The sequence below is a fragment of the Schistocerca serialis genome, chromosome 7 (genome assembly GCF_023864345.2).
Source record: "Schistocerca serialis cubense isolate TAMUIC-IGC-003099 chromosome 7, iqSchSeri2.2, whole genome shotgun sequence".
Lineage (NCBI taxonomy): Eukaryota > Metazoa > Arthropoda > Insecta > Orthoptera > Acrididae > Schistocerca > Schistocerca serialis.
This window is the reverse complement of record NC_064644.1, coordinates 69811126-69827940: the sequence shown is the minus strand read 5'-3', so window position 1 is coordinate 69827940 and position 16815 is coordinate 69811126. Positions and strand designations below refer to the sequence as shown.

At 39.8% G+C, this 16815-nt stretch overlaps 1 protein-coding gene across 2 annotated transcripts; it reads right to left on the bottom strand.

The window, feature by feature from the left end:
• Positions 1 to 5554: 5554 nt before the first annotated feature.
• LOC126413325 (uncharacterized) lies at positions 5555 to 11125 on the bottom strand. Of its 2 annotated transcripts, none has more exons than XM_050083231.1 (6): positions 10988 to 11114; positions 9102 to 9212; positions 8597 to 8733; positions 7130 to 7194; positions 6809 to 6892; positions 5555 to 5713 (listed from the first exon to the last, which is right to left on the bottom strand). In XM_050083231.1, the coding sequence occupies exons 2-6, from the start codon at positions 9210 to 9212 to the stop codon at positions 5592 to 5594; spliced, it is 519 nt and encodes a 172-aa protein (XP_049939188.1). In that variant the 5' UTR covers positions 10988 to 11114; the 3' UTR covers positions 5555 to 5591. The 2 variants fall into 2 exon arrangements, with proteins under 2 accessions (XP_049939188.1, XP_049939189.1); XM_050083232.1 differs by lacking the exon at positions 5555 to 5713 and adding an exon at positions 6203 to 6370 and having other exon boundaries at positions 10988 to 11125.
• Positions 11126 to 16815: the final 5690 nt, after the last annotated feature.

Sequence of the window (16815 nt, the reverse complement as noted above, 5' to 3'; positions counted from 1 at the left end):
TGAAGTCCTTCCTTACCTCCCCGAGTGATGCCAAGTGCAGTGATTTTAAAAAGTTGACGATTAGGGGGCAGGGATTTTAGATGGATTATTAATTAGAGAAATTAAGAGTTGTTTGGCTGTCTGGGCGTGAATGTTTTGAATTATTTAGGTGTGCTTCACATGTCTGTATGCCGTGCAGTGACTTTTTTGTAGGTTTATAACTATTTAGAGAAATTAAGAATAGTTCGGTGCTATGGGAGTGAATGTTTTGAATTATGTAGGTGTGCATTACATGTGTGTAGGCTGTGCAGTGACTTTTTTGACGGTTTACAGTTAGCATGCTTGTGTGTAGAGTTTTATACATGACTTATATAGGAGTAGTTTGCAGGTCTGTATGGTGTGGGGGCATGTGAGAGCGTGTGTTCTGTGATACATATACTCTATCCCTAAATAAATTGCTCCCAAATTAATAAAGTACACTCCTTCCTCCTTCCATCAGCCTAATGTAGCCTGAGTCGTTTTACCACCCGTCCCCTAGGAAGTGGTGGTGGTGGTACGCTTCATTTTCAGCAGTTTTCTTACATTGGTAGCGAAGACGGAAGTGAGCATTGTTTACTGGCAGATTTCACACTTGGTGCCTGATTCTAGGAAGAAGTGGTGGTCAGAAGGATAAGGTTAGTACAAGTGCCCTTTCTCTACGTGCAATTTTCGTAGGTTGGTAGCGACAGCGCAAGTGTCGTTTCTTTACGGACAGAATTCAATCTCGGCGAGGGTTCATAGGAAGAGGTGGCGGTCTGGTCCTCGAAAAGTAGTTGAAAGTAGGTAGCTGAACCCCTTTGCAAACGTATATGAGATTTTAAATTGAATTATTTAATATGATTAAAATTGAAGTGGAATTAAGTACTTAGGTAATTGATAGGTTAGATGAGCGATGTGGGAGTATATTTACAGAAGATTCTGTCCATCGCGTGTATGGAGGGGGCGATCGAGGGTGTGTGACGTAAACGGTCGGACGTCAGCGGGGCGGCGGCGTGGCACAAGTCCGGTTATATCGTACGCGCGAGAGAGAGTCAATTAACTTAGCGAGAGGTCTCGTGGCGACTAAACAAGCTGTTATACAGTCACAGCGGTTTCCACTGTCAAGCCAACTTTGGCGCCAAACGTGTAGGACGACGTTCTCGGTCTCATAAAGCCATGAGGTGGATGGTGAATCGTTATGATCGACAGGTTTGAACGTGTCCAGCGAACATCTTTTGCGCCACCTGGTCGGTGGGGGCAGACTCCCCTGTCCATGAAAACATGTTGTTGAAAAGAGCGCTGGACTGGCTGTGACGTAGGGCGATGTGGCCACTCCCTTACCTGTCGCACATAGGGCTATGCGGCCGCCGCTCGGCGACTGTGGCGCCTGGGAGACGGGGCCAGGTGCGGCGACGATTTCAACTAATTCATTTGCAGCGTGGACGTCGTGGCGACTGCACTGGGATCTCGAAGATGTGTACAGATTGTGCTGTAGAACAAGTGACGACCATACTGCTTCAAATAAAGACATCAGCTCTTTTTTCCCATACAAAATCAAAGAATGTGAATTAGGTTACTATAAGTGCACGTTATTATTTGCCGCGATTTTCATAGCTTAGCAGTGAAAGGATAAATGAGCGCGAAAGTTCGTAGGATGTGGGCTATTTCGTACATGTGATAGATTATGGTGATGGAATTTGAAATTGTGAAAGATTTTTTGTTATGGATGTAACGCAAATGGCCATCTTCCCACCGAAATCGGACATCTTGAATGAATAATAAATGATAATAAATGACAGTAAAAAATAGTTAATTTCTGGAGGCATAATCGTGTTCGAATTTGAATTTGGCGCAATTTTCTAGTGGAGGTAGGCCAATAATAATAATAATAAATAGTAATAAATGATTAATGATAATGAATAATAATCAATAATAATAAAGACAAGTACGGTTTTGCAACTACTATTGTGCTGGAATTTGAATTTGGCGTGAATTTTCTAGTGGAGGTAGGCCAATAATAAATAATAATAATAATAATAATAATAATAATAAATGATGATAAATGATAATGAATAATAATAATAAATGGTAATGAATAATAATAAAGAAAGGTAAGGTTCTGCAGGCATTTACGTATAGGAATTCAAATGTGCCACCATTTTTTCTGGAGGCTTAGGTAATGGGAGGTAGCCCACTTGACCTATTTTCCCACCAAAATTCAAAATTCCCGCCATTTTATCTGACGGTTTGGTTAGTGTATGTAGCACAATTGGCCTATCTTCCCGCCAAAAGCTACTATCTTGGATGACGTCATGCACTGTTGCCAAGTCTACATACCGTCATCATGGATGACGTCATCGGCGCAATCTTGAATAAGTTTTGCAACAATGCAGAGTGGCGTCAAACATAGGTTGCTCTACTACTGGCACACTGCTACCGCTTTTTCGTGTAACTGTGGAGTACTGATGGCCTGACATGATTAACAGTAATCGGCCACTTTGACCTACAATAAGTCATATACTATTCAAGTTACATGCCTGTAATTCCTACCAATTTATGATTACATTAATAGCTTTAAAGACATGCCGATCGACAAAATCGGATGAAACTTTTAGATTTTGGGAATTCGTTCCTGAGTGTTACTTGTATAATTTACAGTCAGATACTAAACTTTAAACTAATAAAGATATTGAAAATCTGGTTACACCATCAGAATCGACGTGCAAATAATGCTAGTGTACATGTTTCTTTTTGAGGTATTGTAATTCCTCTGGCTATTATTAATTTCTACAAGAGCTGTGAAACGTCTGCTATTGTGGTTTCGCAAAGTCCGCCATGTTTGGCACTCCGTTCATTGACACAAAGTACCTTCTGCGATGAAGCTTTAACATTTAATTCCCAGCCACGTGGCCTGGACTACGCTCTGGGGCTACCCCTCTTGCTCTGGCTAACGTAGGGCACCACCTGGTCGCTGACGAGCCCTGGCTTGCCAAGCGGCCCTTGTGGCCATGCCAGCTCTGAACTTCGAATAATTTCAAGGTGCCACAACTCGCCCATTACCTCACACGCTACTTGCTCAATTTGTGGAGCACTTTCTCTTCAATAAACCATTCAATATTTTTTAAACTAATTATCTGTTGGCGTGTACGTGGATATCATACCTTCGTATTTCCATCCAATTCAGGTAATTCCTTTGCTGTGTATCCTTTTCTTTCCTCTCTCTCTCTCTCTTTGTCTTAGAGTGTATAACCTGCATATTTGTTAACAAAATTTCCTTTATCAGAAACAAATCGCAACAAGCAGTTTTATATCCCGTCTATATCGTCCATTGCCAGTTATTTTGATACCTAAGCAGCAAAACTCGTTGCCTTTTTTAATGTTCGCTTCCCTAATCTAATTCCCTCAGCATCACATGACTTACTTCCTCTACAATGCATTACATCTTTTTTTACTTTTATAGTTGTTCAGATTATGGCTTCCTTCAAAGACACAGTCACTTACAGTTAATTGCTCTTCTAACTCCTTTGCTGCCCTTGACAGTATTGAAGTGTCATTGGCAGTCATCAAAACTTTTCCTCCCTTCTACCTCAAAATTTTTCCTTGGTTTCCTTTTCAGATACTTCGATGTACAGATTGAATAACAAAGGGAACAGGCTATAACTCCGCCTTACTGCCTTCTCATTTATTTCTTCCCTTTTATGTCTTCCAACGATGATAACCACCGTCCGGTATTGTACAAGTTGTAATAACCTTTAGGTCTCTGTGCCGTATATCTTGGGCATCTCCGAGAGTGAAATCCAGTCAACTTTGTTAGATGCTTTCTCAGAAGCTACAAATGCCATATTCGTAAATTTTCCTTTCAAAACTATCATTACAGGCCACATACCGTCCTGACGTGAAAAAGTGTAAATGAGAGGTGGTAGCCCTCTAAAACTGTTACATGCCTTAACAAGTGATAATTGTTTAACTTACATTCAAAAGACTTTTTAAAAGTCTGCATAATTCAAAAATGTTTTCCTTTTCTTAGGATGCTAGTTATATGAATTAAGGAGCACAACATGTTTAAACAGAAATTAGTGAAGTAAGAAAGTGAGTCATTCAAAAGAAAGAAAAGTAATTAAAGAGAGCATAATCATTTCTTTAAGAAACTAAGGTAGCCAGTTAGTAAGTGAGATGGACGATACTGCCACCCGGGTTTGTGGGTGATTTCTGCCACCTCACGGTCCCCAGAAACCAGAGGTGTGAGGGGAAGATGATTTACTGATTACCTGGAGACTGTTCTCATCTGAAAATGGGCCGACTTTTGATTATCCAACGCTATTTTATTGCCACGATCGGTGTTGTTAGTATTACAGATTATGAGAGGAATGTTGTTGGGTCACAGCGGATGTGTCTTATGTGAAGGGCAATCCATAGAAAATTGAAGGAAAGTATGTTGACTGTATAACGTCCCATCGATGCCGACGTCATTATAGTAGGACGCTTCTTTATCGGTGGATTTCTAGCTGAATTTGTATTGCAGTCCCATTTTCTGAAATAAAGGTGATGCTACATGATTTTGATCGTGAATCTCTATCAAACTGGAAACAGATCGAAAGCTATTCACATTTACACATCTCTATTGCGGTATTTAGATCATGTTTCATTTAGTATAACCGATTGCATCTTGTCGGATTCCTTTCTCAGTGTAAGTATCGCAAATGAGGATAATCTCCCACCCGAAGACGAATCCCCATGCTATAGAAGATGTACAGATTTGTGCAGATGTAAACTGTCTTGAGTAATCAGAATACTCAACTCCTATGACAGTTTTTCGGAGATAGAAGATAGTTCGTTGCAAAAATCGAGTTTATGTGTTGGAGCAGCGATGAAAGATGAAGCCCATAAACAGAAGGTACTCCCCACCAGGAAGTAGGAATCGTAAAATCGTTGTTTCTTCAGTATGTACCTAAGTCTCGGAATGGTAGGAGAAAGAGAAATGACAACGCTATGAAGTACACTTTTAACATATCTCATTGCTGCTGACATTTTATTACAACTGCCACAGATCAACATTTGTTCACTGAATCAGAAAGCACGTTAGTTGTTAAGAAACTTTTGCACTTGACCGAAGATTTGTATATTATGGAAGACAACTTCGGAAGTTTTCCCAATGCGAGTACGTGACCTCTCATTGTCTCAGCAGGTTTGTAATACGCAAGCTTCTCAGATGGGACCGTAGATACAAGGCTAGTGAGGCTAGCGACAGGGAAATAATAACGTACTAAAAAAATGTATTAAGACACTTCCTGCATAAAGCACCCTATCTTACGTTGTTCGATTTGACGTACATACATTCTATCTGTACGTAAAAGTAAATTTTCCGTATCCTGTTCTGGATGCCGTTTGTTTTAACGTCTTTCTACATACGAGACTGAAATATCTTAAGGCAGAAATTATGTTTAATAATATACTTTAAACGGTATAGAATTGTACTTTCAATTTAACATAATTAATTTGTTGTTGCTAGGAATAATGGATTTTGACATTAGGGTGAGAACGAAAGACTGTTTCAAAATGTGCTTCATTAATATTTATTTATCAGAAGTACAGCATTAACAGACCACTTTCTTAAATTTAGACTTGTCCACTTCAGTGTGATTACTGACAACTTCCCATATCAGCTCCATCAACTCGTCGCTGGGATCCTTGACAGTTGTGAAGATTTGAGCCATTTCTGTAACAGAAATGTTCGCGTTACGCAATTTTGCGCCGGCGTATTCTCGGATAGGATTAAAAGTATCATGAATCTTTACAGAATATGCAAATTTTGCAGATTATCGTAGATTTCCTTACAACAACTGAATTTGATGGTTGAAATGGCTCTTAGCACTATGGGACTCAACTTCTCAGGCCATCAGTCCCCTAGAACTTAGAACTACTTAAACCTAACTAACATAAGGACATCACACACTCCATGCCCGAGGGAGGATTCGAACCTGCGACCGTAGCGGTCACGCGGATCCAGACTGTAGCACCTATAACCGCTCGGCCACACCGACCGGCTCTGAATTTAATGAATTAGCTCGCAGACTGGAGTTAATGCCGGGTAGAATACACTAGAATAACACGATAATGCTTTCCAACATTTCAGCTAAATTATACCACAACGTTTGTTAACTGAAAATGGGCTTGGAAGGTAAAAAGTAGAACTTTAATTTTAACGTCTTGTTGACGACAGGTTTATTAGAGTCCGAGCATAAGCACAGAAATTTGCTTTAAGAGATTTAGGGAGATCTAAATGTCCTTAATATGAATGGCAAGATGTCGATTTGATCCAGCATGCTGCAGAAGAGTGTCCACTTGTTTCCACTGCTCCTCTCCATCAGTGAAACTGGTCGGAAGATCAATACCGAATGTGACATGACAGTATTAACAAAATCAAGAGACAAGGGACGCTTCCTACCGCGTATATGCTACAACTGGAAATAGTGGTACTACTATACTAAGTTTAAATGGGGATACCTTCAGCAGGCAATGAAAATAATACACAGTTTGGCTCATCATGGGATATATATGTATAAGTTCAAGGACTTGTTTTTTGGTAGTGTTCGTCTCTATGGAACTGAGAAAAATGTACTGTAAAAAGATAGAAACATCTATTGCAAATACAAGTTAAAACATTGAGTAGTGAGACGAACACAGAATCACTCGAGCAATCTTTTTTTCCCTTCACCCTCACACACCGAAATGAGAAACTATCGTCATTGCTCGATTATGACCCACAAAATATTGCATTGGTTTTTAGAGGAAGTAGATGACACAGACTAACCATATCCGAGAAAGCAGTAGTGGTCCATGATGAAATCCTCGTGCGAGTACACTACATTGTATGGTCCGCTCAGTAGAGATTCCCCTGGAAAGAGAAGAAGATACATATCAACTAATACACATGTCTACAGATCGTGCCAGTTAGAATTACTGTTTGCTGCAACATCTATGTCTAGCTCCTCCAGAGGAATAAGATAAAGAAAAATTAGTTTGTTCCGCTGTAAGAGTAATGCGTGGGCCCTCTTCTACCAACAAAAATATGCCTCTACACGTGTGTTCGAAAACTAGCTTTTACATTTTGGAAGTATGAATTTGCACTTACAAACGCCATCATAGACCTTGTCCAGCTTGTTTCCAGTGACTGACACATAGCTGTTCAGAGGAAATCTGAAAAACAGAGAACAGTACAAGTAAGTTGAATGTTTATACCTTCCTCATGCGTATTGTACTGACATTTGCTGTGCTAAAATTTGGAAATGTTTCTAGGGTGCAGCCTTTTCATTGAAATCAGCACTAGTGAATTCCGAAGTCGTTCCAGCCAGTGCTGCACACAACGTGTGTTGCATTTCTTTTTGTATGATCGTTGTAATGTGTTTACGATTTTACGAAGCAAATGAAGTATTGTGTCATGTCACGTGCAATTTTCATGGTGAAGCAGCGATACAGCGGATATCACTTACTGAAACTTCGTGACAGCTTAAAATTGCACACTGGACTGGAGCAGAAATTCGAAATCTTGTCCTTCGCAAGTAATCCTCTAACAAACAGAGCTAGACGACAGTCAGTAAATCATATTAAAAAAGTACCGAAAGAAAAGTCTTACAAAGTGAAGAACGCATGCAAATAAAACATCAGAAGAATGAAGATACTTTACCTTCACAGATTTTACAATTTATTATCATCTTTCACTGAATATTCGGATAAAGTCACAGAGTATGTGCTCTGTTTTTTCCAAGCAGCTACATTACAGGTGTAAAGATTGAAAATTCCGGGAGAAGACCAAGTCGGTCTTTCAAGTCTTCACATAAATCGGAATATTTTTAGACATATTCCGGAGTCAATCGAAGCAGTAGACCTTCTAGCAAAGTATACTTCGCAAGTCATAAGTATCATCCTTTCCCTGGCCAGAACTACTTACAATGCAGGCTGTTCCATAGGAACATAATGACAAGAGCTGAAAAACCGGAGGCATGTTAAATATTAACACGCAATACCCTAGTAAAAGGATTGCCTCGTTCTTATTTCTGGTGTTTAACTTGCGATTAGCTGCATATTCCTTACCATATAACTTCAAATCGCTGAGAGAATTAGAAAATTAAATACCCAGACTGAAAATTTCTGATAGATTAAAACTTTATATTTTATACACAAACTGGGACTTCCTGGCATATTATAACTGTACTACATAGCTGCTACTACAAAATATGTGGACTGCTTAGAAAGTATGACATTCATCACGAAACAATAATATTTGGCCAATCCTACCGGGTAGATGTATATCTCGGTAGTGACTAAAACCCTTTTTTGTATTCAAAATGATTTTATTACGTTGAAGGAATAACTGTCAACGTCTGCTTCGAAATTTCCAGTCACAGACATTATTTACAATGGTACAGATTTCCGTCTCCATTGCTTCCAGTGGAATGCATTATTTTCCGTCAGTAACGAATGAAGCTCTCCCAAGAAAAGAGGTTAATTGCAATTATTTACCGTGATCCAACAGAATCCAACCACTGTAACCAGTGTAGATACCATATTTAACTTACAGCAGGTTAACCTAGTAACTTACAGAGGCGCTTTGCTGAAGTTGCCAGTAAGGTACATCTCGGTGTCGCTCTCCCCAGGCGACTGGACATAAGTAACACAGCCCAGGTCAAACAGGCCGGGTACCTGGTACTGGTATTGTTGGTACCACGGCTTCTCCTCCTATGGTTCCACAGCGGAGCTTGTAAGTACATATGTAACGTTACAGCAAGGTTGAGGTATACGTTACACTGACTCAGTTTGGAATATCATAGATATTAAAAAAAAATCTTAATTTCAGTTTCATATTGCTGTCAATTTAGTGAATTTTTGACTTAAGGTTTTAATTAGTTCTGTTACGGAGATGATTTCTGAGAATACGTTTCACTAATTTACAGCAATTACTTTTCTACTGTCATACGTAATCTATGAATCTTATTTCCTCCTGCCATAAAGACACTAAAAGACTGCTTTTAACAAGATGTAAAGTAATCATATGTACAATATATGTAAGTTTGCATGATACCTTTTCTCTACTGCTGCTAACTTACGGTAGTCATGTAGAACGTCTCAGTGGAGGCAGCTGGCAGTACACAGCCCACACTGTCTGAGGAAGCACCCTCCGCCAGCAAAGGCAGCACCAGGAGTAGCAGCGAAAACATCTGTCGGCAAAGGCAACGCTCACTTTTTATAGAAATTGATGGAATATAAGATAAACCTGGTGATTCAGCTGTCCCTACCTATGGGTTTTATGAGAGTCACAATGCCTTCAAAAAGTACACTCGAGACTCTCTTATTCCCTCGCTATCTACGCGAAAACTGTTATTCCTACGGAAAAATTGAGCAACACATTTTTGTAGGAAATTAATGCCGGAAAATTTTGTGTTCTGATACGCTTCCGCTCGAAGACACAGTTTTTCAGTTACTAAAAAGAAACCTCCTTCGAATACGTGATATTCGAAGGCGATACAGGTTACATAAAACTCATGGGTATGGGCAGCTGAATCATTCCGTGTATGTTGTAATTTTAGCATTTGTCATTACGCAACAAAAGAAGCTGTTCCTTGCTCCAGGTAAAAACAGATATTAGAGTTTATGATGCCTGGAATACCAACAAATAACGTCTCGAATAAATCCATACTGGAAGGACGTGGATAATATGTTTACACATCAAGTGATTAAAGTTAGATTAAGAAGGTCAACACGGAATGAAAGTAGTGCCGTCTTATCTGCGACAAGAGAACGCTGTGCTAAATTAGGAACGAGCTGCAAAATTAAACTGAGAAGAGCAGTACGCTGGTAAACATCAGTCACTACGTCTTTAGCAAAGAGGTTTCAGATGGCATTCTGAGTCTGTGGAACCACTGGACATATTATGGTGTTCAGAGCGGGTATTGGAACATCCCATTCTTAACCACAGAGCTTGAAACGTCCGAGTTCGTCATATGTAAGACGGTACGACACTGAACTGTAGTACTGGTTGTGGAGCTTTCTCCGCCGACAGTGCAAAGCCCGTTGTTGAGGAGTGGACGAAAGGTACTGAAATCATTGCACGACTGTCCACTGCCCACAAAATACAAAAGCTGCAGATCCGTTAAATGCTCTCGTTGGCTTAAGAGAAGCAACATTTTGTATTAGAGAATTCGTTACATATCACTGCGTCCTGGAGGGAATACGTCGTGGCTGGTCTTAACCTAGATGTGTCGCGTTTTACGAGCAGCAGTCTGAACTGTTATGCTATATGAGTATTCATTCAGCTTCGAATAAGATCTTACTTATCAGTGACGCTTCGTAAATGGCAACCAGAGTTTCTCACAGTGCTTATGAGAGGAATAATCTTGCATTAAGGGCTTAACTGCCTGAGTCAAATAAAAAGTTATAAAATATGTATATGTCTCAAGCCGAGGTAACACACGGCGCGTAGATTACACAGACGACATTCATCCAGTATCTGTGATATCAGAACACTTATTGATTTCCACATTTCTGCCACTGGTGTGCTAAAACAGCAGCCTCAAGCATGACGTTTTAGTTTTTTACTTCTTTATCACTACCTCTGCTCTCAACACATTCTGCAGATGGTAACCACATGTACCAAGCAAAGTAGGTGACATGTGCTATCATTATGCGACTTATGGTTCAGGAGATACGACAATTTATGTATAGGAGCACGATTCCTTAAATAGTCGGCAGTGGGATTTACTAGTTGTGAAATTTTCTACTTTGCAAACATTAACTATAGTTGTGAAATATTCTACTTTGCAAACATTAACTATCACACGGTAAATAGTTATAGATTGTTGGAGTTTACTCTTCTAAATAACAGATAACCCCCTGTTTCCAATTAGTACTTAATATTCACTTTCTACAGAGGGTACAGAAAATGCTACTTTTTTCAAAAATCGAAGGAGTATGTGTTAGATGTTTGGATACTTACAGCTGTTCCGTGTGGGATGACGTTATGTGACAATCTAGAACTGCGTCTCCCTTAAATATGATTCTGTTCAAGGCTGCCTGGGAGCCGACTTATATCAGAGGCACCTATGTACACTGTGAAAGGAGTAGACAAAGTGATACTTAATTACTTCTTAATACGTAGAACCAGCTGCTAATCTGCTGAACAAACAACGACATGTGACACATCTGACAGCTTTCTTATATTCGCACATGTGAAAGTCGAATAAAAAAGCGAGTCACAAGGCAAGTTAATTAATTTCACGTGCCAATGACAAAATACATTTGATTAGTGTTTCTTATGTAACTGAAAATTAGTAAAAAGCATATAATTTCAACGGTAAACAACGTAGTTTTTCCAACTAACGAAGGTCTTATTGAAGGAAATAAGTCTATTCACTGCACAGGAATTTTGAGTGCATCTAGTTATATTTCATATGTCGCTTCATCTTAATATAAAACAGATATCTGGTGATAAATATTTGATGACAATTGGGACGTTGTGTAGGGCGTGTTCCAATAACTAACGTTCCTTCCGCTAATCCTGGATAGCATCCTTAGAGAACACGATGCTAGATGATTTTCGGACTTTAGCAAGCTCAACCAGCCGAGCTTAAACAGAACAGAAATATTGAAATTTGAAATATTGTTGCTGTTAACTGATATTCGTACTGTCTCAAGTAAGCAGAAGACTCTGTCGTAGAAGTGACTTACTGCAGTAAGGTTCGTGGAAACATTTGATATTCTAATGGCTTTCCTTTCCAGTACTCAGCAATTAATGTGATTTTCTTAGACTGGCTCACTTCTAGAGGGTCGTAACGGTACAGACTGTTCACTGTCAGAACCTGGTTTATTTGACATAAGGTAGGATTGTCTGAGAAGCACACTGCATGTGATCTTGGCTAAACAATGGATATCAGGTATGGGTTTCTGAACTGGCTGTGTCTCTGCATCGACGCTGGTGATGAAACCTTGAAAACAAATATATATAATCGGCTGTGATGTGTCCACGGCAGATTAATTTATAAGGCATTGCTTAAAGCCGCTGGCGTATCAGTACCAATAGAAAAAGAAGAGGAACAGATTAATTGAGTTCTAGCGGCATCCCTCATTGTGTCACAGGAAACAGGAATATTAGAGAGTGCGGCAAAATTTTGAGCGCTGTTATAACGCATGCACTGAGATTTGAAGTCGTCACTTTCATAACTGACATTAAGATGATGCTATAGGTAGTAAACTGCTGATGTCTATAAACAACTAAATTTACGCTTCCGGCTACTCGAACCTTATGTAAAATTACTCTGTCATTTGCACCCTAATGGTATTTTATTGATTATTTTTCGAACGTAGCTGTTAACGATTTCCCATGATTATTATCCAAAATAAAACCATTTTTTGTGTGTTGCCCAAATTGTTACAGTGAAATTAATACGTTTTCAGTTCATACTCCACAAGTGAAGCGTTGTGTAAGGAGTAAAATTCCTATACAGTCGTAGACGTAGTTGCTATTGCGCAGCTGAATGAAGGTCAAGGCGTATACTTCCATTATCTGTGTTTACACATGGTACTACAAACTTTTAGGGATGATGGAGGAAGATAAATGTACCAATCTGAGATTATGGACCCTCGTCATGAAACAACCGAATTGAAAGTTATAAGTGAAAATCGTCCTGATGTCACTGACTGCAATACTTGCGCTGGCACTATTTGTACTAACATTGTAGGGGAGGGAGATTTCAGAGGTGGTAGTATGAACCAAAACAAGAAAATAATGTCAGGTAAACGACTCTAAATTACATCTCTAAGGGGTATGGTCACTTGTTCAGTTTCCATGCTATGAAACACGTAACGTCCACTGAACAAATGCCCATAGCTCTCAAGATGCGCATTTTAAAGTCCATAGTCAATGGATATCCTTATTGTGGTTCATACTAAGTCCTCTTAAACATAGGAAGCAAAGATCTTGCGGTAGAAAAATGCGTCTCTCGGTATCTAAGACGAACATGCGCTCATACCTCTTAAGGTATGAATTTTAGGGTCCTTGTTTACTAGGAACTTGTTTTTCTTGTTTTGGTCTTGACTATCACCCCTGAATGTTGCCTACACTACAGTCTAGGAAGCCGAGAGCTTGTTCATAACGAACTATTAACTTTACATTTATGCTGAACATTGCTACTGTGTGTTTAAGTACTTAATACGTCTCAGTTCCTACAAAGACTGACGGAATATTTAATGAATATTAAGAATGTACATAGAATAAGCAACAATTCTCCTATTACGTTTGTTGCTCTTTTTGCTGCAAACTGCACCTGTCGTTTCTCAGACCCTTCAGTTTAAAAGCTAGTATCTATTATTATTCAAAGGTTCCATTTTTACATCGCGTAAATGCAATGATTTCACATCCATACATAGATAGATCAGAAAGCAAGTTACACGAGGCGCTCCTCTCTAGTAGCACCGTACAGCAAGGGCGGCGCAATGCCAGAAGAGAGTATATGCGTTGGGTTTCCTGCAGAACTCTGTTAGAATTACTACTCCACAATCCGAATACCTCATTTTACATAAATTATTTATACCATAAAAAGTAGAAGATAAAACATGAAATTCCATATACGCGTAAATAAAAGGTCAGAACACAGTTTTGTATGAGGTTATGTTACAAAAAGTGCTACAAATGTCATAAATTTGTCTATTTTATGTCATTATAAATACAGAACTGAAATAGGAGAAGTGCCTAAAACTCCAAGGAGTACTTGGAAGAAGGAAATAGACCTTCATCTATCACACTCAGAAGGGGGAAGGCTAATTGTGGTTCTATACATTATAATATTGGTATGAAGGATTACAAAAATAGCTTGTTCAGCAGAGTATCATCGGATAACGACTATTTGAATACTTCTGAAGTGTGAATAGCGAGTTGCAAGCACAACTTAAACTGACGAATGCGAGAAGCTTAGCTTCATGTCACTCACTCCATGTTAGCTAATTTGCAGGACAATTCACGCACGCATGAAGATTCCGTGAGTTACTCTAGTGTGTTATTTTAACCGTTCGAGTTGTCCTTTATGTGCCTTAATTTTAACTACGGCAACAATGTACTTAGGAATAACAGAGACATTGATTAAATTTTTATATGCTTATAGAACTGATGAACTGAATCAGGATCTACTTATCTTTTGTAAAATCGGTGTTACTCCTTTTCGTTACATCAAGTACATTGCCCATGATTTCATCATTTCGTTTATTTTGCATCTCAAAATTTGCTAAATGTGAGGATAGAGCTGTATATGTAATGCATCATGTACTGAAGTACAGCGCGCTGCGTTCTACTAAGGCCGTTTGGTACACCAACTGTTTCTTGGAATCTAGAGATTCCCCACATCTGAAGCCAGGCATACATATTGAAGCTCACTGTGCTATGTTCCCACATGGAAACTTCACGGTTGCTCAGAGCCGAAGCTAAATGGACGTACTTACGTCAGGGTGCTATGTTGCTCCTTGGTAAGAGCCTGTATCTTGGAATCTTGCTGTTCACCTAATCTGAAGTCAAGCACAGGCAATGAAGCTGAGGATTCCAGTATTACTCCATGGTAATGGCATACGTCCCCCATTTCTTAGAACCTACGGGTGCATCAGATCCAAAGCTAGGCACACGTACAGGAATTGTGTGTAATGTCTTTCGGCTTAGTAACTGTGTATGTCCTACGTTAATGGAACTTGGTGCTCCTCCATAACTGAAGCGGTATAAATGTATTGTAGTTTAGGGTGCTTGTGTTCCTCCATGGTAGTAGTATATGGCACCCACTTCTTGGAAGCTTGAGTTTCAGCATATCTGAAGGAACGCTCACACATAGAAATTAAGAGTTTTGTGGTATTCTATCTACTGGGATCTCAGAAACCACTATAATAGAAGAAAGGTGCAGGTATTGGTGTTCAGAGGTCCTGTTTTTCCTGGATGACGAATTGTGTCCGTCACGCATGTCTTGGAATCGCTTGGATCACCAAATCTGGAGCCAACTCCTGAACTGAAACTCAGGATGCTGTTCACGTCTGTAGCTACTCGGTAGGTCCGAAGTTACTTGGAGTCTCATGTTCCACCGGATTAGAAGTAGGGTGAGTGTACAGAAGATCATTCTGCTGTGATCTTCCATGCTGATATGGTACACCCACTGATTCTTGAAGCCTCTTTGTTCACCAGACTTGAAGCAGGCACCTCTACTGAAGTTTTTTGTGCTGTGATACTCGATGATAATTGATTACATCCCCTATTTCTTGGAAACTCACACTTCAACAGCCTTGCAGCCGGGCACACGTACTGAGGTAACTGTGTTGTGGTTTTTATGGTAATTGAGTACACCTCTATTTGTTCAAATTCTGTGGTTCACAAGGGCAAAGACATGCACACAGCAAAGTTCAGTGTGCCTTTTTGCTCCATGACAGCTTTGTACGTCTACCATTTGTTGGAACCTAATGATTCACCAGATGCGAAATTAGGTGCAGCCGCGAAAGTTTAGGGTGCTGTGTTTCTCCATGCTTAAATTGTTATGTCCATCGTCTAGTAGGACTTTGCGTTTAATGAGATCCAAAGACAGCTGTTGTCCCGAGAATGCACATTAAGTAACGTTTTGGGACTGAACTAGGTTTCGGCATATTTATGATGTAATGTTTCTCGAAATATTATTCAGCTCCATGTGGCAGTAGCAATGAGGTAGGTAAGAATGTTAAATGTTCATCGCTATCTGACCTTGGAAAAGTTAAGAAAGTCAAACAGTAAAAGCTAAGCAGCGATATGGCCTCTGAGCTAACTTAACGATATGTTGTCGTGTTGGCACAGGCTCAAACAGTAGCAAAGACACAGAAGAGGCAATCAAAACAGCCAGAAGGCAGGTCACCCAGAAAGAAAACTAGATTGGACGGGTCGCGAGTAAGAAATGGTTCCTCTTTCTGTCAGATACTACAAAGCTAAAATAAACACGGTTCGATGGCAGCACCGAAGATGCAATCCGCGGGTGCGATTCGATGTGACACCGCGAGCACCTTTTGCTACTCGAAATGGCAGCGAACGCCCCCGTCTTAAAATGATACTGTAATCACCTGTTTGCTTCACGGGAGGTCCAGTGATACTTAACTAATCACTGAACTTAGCATTTATAAATTGCTTTGTAGCAAAAGTAATGCAATTCACTCGTAGTAAATAGTCTCGCAAGTACTGGATACTTTTTCCGGCCGAATTCTGTATTATAATTTCATTTAATTGCTTATTAGTTCAAGTGCACGTTTAAGGTCAGTAACAGATGGACTCCCGTACACTGGAATAACTCTGAGTTATAACTGAAGTTGAAGTAACGTATTTCTATTGCGCGCAACGTACACTGCCGCCCGTTAAAACAGCAACGTCAGGAAGGATAGCCTGTAACCAAATATTAGAATAGGAAGAATACATAATTAAATTTGCAGATGATTTGATGCTGAATAGGGTGCGAAATTTTGTACTCAGAGCTGCCTCCTCCGGCATCTACAGTGGCTCTGAGATGACACATACGGGTGCGTCATTCCATTGTGTTAACAGGGTGACTGCCGCAGCTATGGTTTTCGCAAGTGATCAGCCAGTCACATATAACTGTACAGTCGTTTTAGGTCCTTTGTCATTTTACTTCTGCTTTAATACCTGAAGAAGCACGTCTCACTCTTTTCCAATTGTATAGGGCATGTGAGATAATGTGATTGTAAAAGCGAAGGAAAGTGGGTTGGAAATAAATGGATGAGTGTCGTTTTGTAGGGCCCTTTCTCACAATGTGCAACAATTTTAGA

Coding starts and splice junctions, on each gene's coding strand:
- LOC126413325 (XM_050083231.1), bottom strand. CDS start 9,212: ATGTTTTCGCTGCTACTCCTGGTGCTGCCTTTGCTGGCGGAGGGTGCT. Junction 6,893..7,129: donor CAAGGTCTATGATGGCGTTT/GTAAGTGCAAAT, acceptor TTCTCTTTCCAG/GGGAATCTCTACTGAGCGGA. Junction 5,714..6,808: donor CTACTGCTTTCTCGGATATG/GTTAGTCTGTGT, acceptor TTTCTGTTACAG/AAATGGCTCAAATCTTCACA.